This window comes from Drosophila eugracilis, unplaced genomic scaffold (genome assembly GCF_018153835.1).
Source record: "Drosophila eugracilis isolate 14026-0451.02 unplaced genomic scaffold, ASM1815383v1 contig_1982, whole genome shotgun sequence".
Lineage (NCBI taxonomy): Eukaryota > Metazoa > Arthropoda > Insecta > Diptera > Drosophilidae > Drosophila > Drosophila eugracilis.
In genome coordinates, this window is record NW_024572846.1 from 8,719 (window position 1) to 13,507 (window position 4,789).

At 54.8% G+C, this 4,789-nt stretch overlaps 1 protein-coding gene across 1 annotated transcript; it reads right to left on the reverse strand.

Annotated features, from left to right (window-relative positions):
• Positions 1–890: 890 nt before the first annotated feature.
• LOC108117407 lies at positions 891–2,058 on the reverse strand (the record flags this gene model as incomplete). The annotated part of the gene is made up of 2 exons (XM_041817857.1): positions 1,809–2,058; positions 891–1,735 (listed from the first exon to the last, which is right to left on the reverse strand). Coding segments are annotated over exons 1-2 (1,095 nt in total), but the record flags the coding sequence as incomplete, so codon positions are not given.
• Positions 2,059–4,789: the final 2,731 nt, after the last annotated feature.

Sequence of the window (4,789 nt, forward strand, 5' to 3'; positions counted from 1 at the left end):
GGAGCACACACCTGGGCGCTAACCTAGGAGCTGGGCCAACCAATAACGGAGGCACGCCTGCAAACAAAGGCCTGCTGGAGCCGCCTAATACCGACGGCTTTCACACGCAGCCCAGTAACCCCCCTCCCCCTCCAGCAGCAGGAAAAGACAGCCGAAAAGCGGAAAAGGAACAGAAGGCACGGTAGCCCAAGGTGAGACCGCCACGGAACGAAGCGACAGTCATCGCAACCTCCACAGGTGGATCTCATGCGGATATCCCGAAAACAGTTAGGACAGAGCTTCAACTGAAGGAGCTAGGACAAGCTGTACAGGCCGTGAGGCGCACAGCTAAAGGGGAACTATTAATCCTACTAAACAAGGTCTCCGACCCTAAAACCGCCGAGCTCCAGACCACAATGAAAGCGGTCCTGCGTAGCAATGTCGACGTCAGGGCGCTAACTGAGACTGTCGTCTTGTGAAGTGCGGAGTTGCCTTCAACAGCTCCCCACGCGTAGGTTCGAAGAAAGGTGAACTTCAAAGCGTACGGAACGGAACGGAGCGGGCGGAGCGGTTTTATTCTGTAAATTCATTAAAACTAGCCTCACATTACAGAATCTTAATCTTACTCTTAACCTTACCGCAGTGTGCCCTCCTACAATTCACAAGATAATAATAAAGGCAATTTCCGGCGGCATTCACATAACCGCCATTAATAGGCCCGTACTTCAATGGGCCAAAAATCAGATAACTTAAAAAATACCAAATTTCCTATTAATACTAACTTAACTATCGGTAACAATGTTTTGACCGTCGACATCCCCGACCCCGTGAAGACCCGCTTCACTCAAATCTAAAACTGCAAGTTTAGTGACGGGCCGCAACATTGTCCAAGATAGTCCATTATCATTTACGCGCACAGTGGCGCGTCTGGCGACTCCATCAGCTCCGCTGTATACCTCCTCCACGATGCCCTTGCGCCACTCTCGTCTGGGCATCCATATCGCCCTGGCGGATGGGCTCCGTTCTTCGGCACCACTTTTCGCGGCCACAAGCGTAGGCAGGTACTCCATGACCCACCTCCTCCAGAAGCGGTCCCGCAGCATGCGGGCAATCCTCCACTGCTTTCGCGTAGAACCCTCCTTGGGCCGCTCCACATCCCGTCCGGGCCTATCCGGCCGGTTAGCTGCTCCCTTGAGCAGGTCGTTTGGCGTCAACGGCGCCTCTTGGTCCGGATCCAGTGGCAAGTGGGTGAGCGGACGCGAATTGACTATGTTTTCCGCCTCTATTAGGAGACTCTCCAAAACATGGTCCCTCGGCGCGACTTCCTTCAAGGTATGGCGCAGCACTCGCTTGACGCACTGCACCATCCGCTTCCATACTCCGCCCTCGGACGGGTCGGATGGGCAATTAAAGACCCATCCAATGCTCCTGCTGGATAACTCACCTTGTATCATTTCCGCCTCGAACACGTATCCAAATCGCCTGGCCTCCCTGTCAGCTCCCACGAAGTTCTTGCCGTTGTCACTCTGCAGTTTACGTACTGGTCCTCTACGGCAGACGAAGTTCCTGATCGCTATTATACAGGAATCCGTTGACAGGTCATGCGCCAGCTCCAGATGAATCGCCCTTGTCGTTAAGCATGTGAACAAGGCGACCCAACGCTTCTCTCTGTGACGAGCAACAGTCACCAGCAGTGGCCCAAAGTAGTCTAGTCCTGTGTACTTGAATGGCCATCCTCCAGCTTCCAAGCGATCCTCTGGAAAGGGTCCCATTATCGGCGGCATCGGCCGCGTCCCTTGCAACTTGCACTCGTTGCACGACGAGATTACCTCCTTCAGCACTCGTCTTATCTTCGTGACCCAGAATCTCGTCCGGATCTGGGCAATCGTCGCATCCACGTTTCTCCGTAAGACTGTGCCTGTGTGACAGAATCACAGGCCTCCTCGCACTGTACGGCATGGACAGCGCGGCATCGACTCTGCCATAAACTCGAAGAACTCCATATTTGTCCACGTAAGGCGCCAGACTTCGAATCTCGCTCGAGTTGGCGACGTCCTTTCCGCGTTCCGCCGACCTCATCTCGTCGGAAAACGACTCCAATTGGCCTGCCTGATTAACAGGTTCTCCGCGGCCTCACACTCCTTTGCAGTGAGTCCATATTCCTCGAGCTCGCTTCTCTGTTTGCGGCACCGTCGCGCAAACCTCAGGACCCAGGCTGTGGTCCTCACCAGGCGACTGAAGCTCGAGAATCTCTGGAACAGGATGACAAATTCATTCGATGCTACCAATTCGAACTCACCGGGCCTCTCCTCTTCATCAGGTGCATCTGGAACATGCTCGGTTCCCTCCTCAGGCGTTGGTCAACCGCTTGCTGGCTGCCTCAAAAATGCGGGACCGCTTAGCAACCGGGATTCCGGGCTAAGGTTCGCCTTGCTCTGCGACCGCGTCGCATCATCCGCTGCGTTGTCAGCTGTAGGTACCCATCTCCACTGGGAAACCTTCGACGACTCCAAAATCTCCGCCACTCGGTTGCCAACAAACTGCTTATACCGGCGGTGGGTGCTGCCAATCCATTTCAGCACCGTTTTTGAATCCGTCCATAAAACCGTCTTGCTGATGTCCACACTGTGTTCTTTCTTGACAGTGTTCATCACTCTGGTTCCAATCATCAGGCAGCACAGGAACCCCAATGGGTCGAACGTTGACATCAGCTGGCTCAAAAACTCCCTCTTTGTTGCGACTCGCTCTCCACTTAGGACGCTTTTTGGCACTCGATGATACTCCACGTTGATTCTGAAGTCATCCGTTGCTACCTGCCAACGCATTCCAAGAGAGTCAGACTCACCCCATCCGACGCTCCTAACTTGTCCAGGTGGTCCCAACGCCGCTTCCACGATGGGTGAGCTGGATGAGAACTTTCATAGCTCGAATCCAGAATCCGCGTGTATCTCCTTCACTCGGGTAGATACCTCAATAGCTTCGCTCTCCGTATCGAAACTATCCACGTAGTCATCGACGTAATGGTGGTCGATGATGGCCTTGACTGCCCTCGGATCTGAATCCCGAAACTTCAGGGCATTCACCGTCTTGACGTAGTGTGCAGTGCTCGGCGAGCAGGCTGCTCCAAACGTCATTACGTTCATCTCGTACACATCTGGGTCTCGATCATCGTTACCAATCGTTGGGAACATCGGTCCTCGGGTCGGATCAGCACTTGGTGGAACATCTCCTTGATGTCCCCGCAGACTCCGACTGCTCCTTCTCTGAAGTGGAAGAGCACAGCTGGCAAGGGCTTGTAGTGCTGTGGCCCCTTGTTCAGCGCCGAATTGAGTGAGGTTCCTCCAACCTTGGCTGCAGCATCGAACACAAGCCGGACCATACCGGGCTTGTTTGGGTTTTCCACACAAAAATGTGGCAAATATCACAGCTTGTCGCTCTTCACCGAGACCTCATCCGGCTGCAGCTTCCTTGCATATCCTTTGGAAACGTAATCCTTGATGATACGGTCGTATTCCAGAGCCAACTGCCCGTTGCGCTTCAACTTCTTCTCGATGTAGCTCCGTGGCAGCACAGCGTGGTCGTCCTTCCAGAGCAATCCCGTCTGGTAGCGACGCCCCACTTTCACCGTGGTGTCCTCGAGGATCTTTTGGGCCCTGGCTGCGACCGGTGGCGCGAGCTTTACACCAAAGCTTTCAATGTCGAAGTAGTCCTCCATCATCTTTTCCATCGTGTCGTCCATTGACACGGCTAGAAGGCAGGACCTCGGTGACGGCGTAGTTGACTGTCCACTTACTGGCCCGAACACAACCCACCCAAGCTCGGTTGCGGCCGCATACGGTCCCTCTCTGGCAAACCGCCTCGTCCTAAGTGGCAATCCTAGATGACCATGGTCCAGTCCGATTAGCAACTTCGGCACCACGTTGCTGTAGGGCTTCATCGGCAGTCGCGAATCCCTTTGCACGCCCTGGACATCTCGTCGACTTAACGTTTGCATCGGCAGACTCAAGTTTGAAACAGCGTACACGTTCCTCAACGGGTGGCGAGTGGGCTTCCCAGCTCCACTTATCTCCAGACTCACCACGTTGGTAGGCTACCTGCTGGCTCTTCCTCCAAACCATTGGATGTTCAGCTGTCGATGTTCGCCTTGCAATCCCAGATCCCTCCGTAGCTCGTTGTCGATCATCGTTACGGAGGATCCTTCATCTAACAGCGCGTATGTGTCCACCTGGCGACCAGCTCCGTACAGCGTTACTGGCAGTATCCGGAAGAAAAGTCGGCCTCCTTCGACGTCAATACTTAAATAAGTCTGCACGGGCGCCTCCGCTGGCTGAGGGGCCCTTCTCTCCAGGTTGTCTCTGAGAACAGCCGGCTGCTGGCTCCTCTCGTGGTCCCTGTAACCACCTCGTGGTGAAGACCTCCTTTCCGGTCTTCGTCTGGAAACAGATGACGTCTGGTTTCCTCCGTTGTGGCGCCTGAAGCCACCTCGCTGTTCCGGCCTTCTTCGCCTTTCGTCTTCTTCATGTAGCAGACGGTGATGCAATCTGCGGCATCCGTTAATCTGGCACTCGCCATGCACATCGCAGGATCTGGTCGTATGCCCACTTCGTAAGCATGTGAAGCAGAGCCGATGCCTCTTCACCATGCTCCACGTGCCTGGTGGCGAAGCTTCGATGAACTCCCTGCAGTTCGTCGTGGCATGTTGCCCTCCACAAATTGGACAACCTCTATGCCGGTCATCCCGCTGCTCGTATCCGTCCTGGCCGACGCTCGCGTGTAGAACTCGACGCCTCGGCTCCTTTCCCTCGACGTC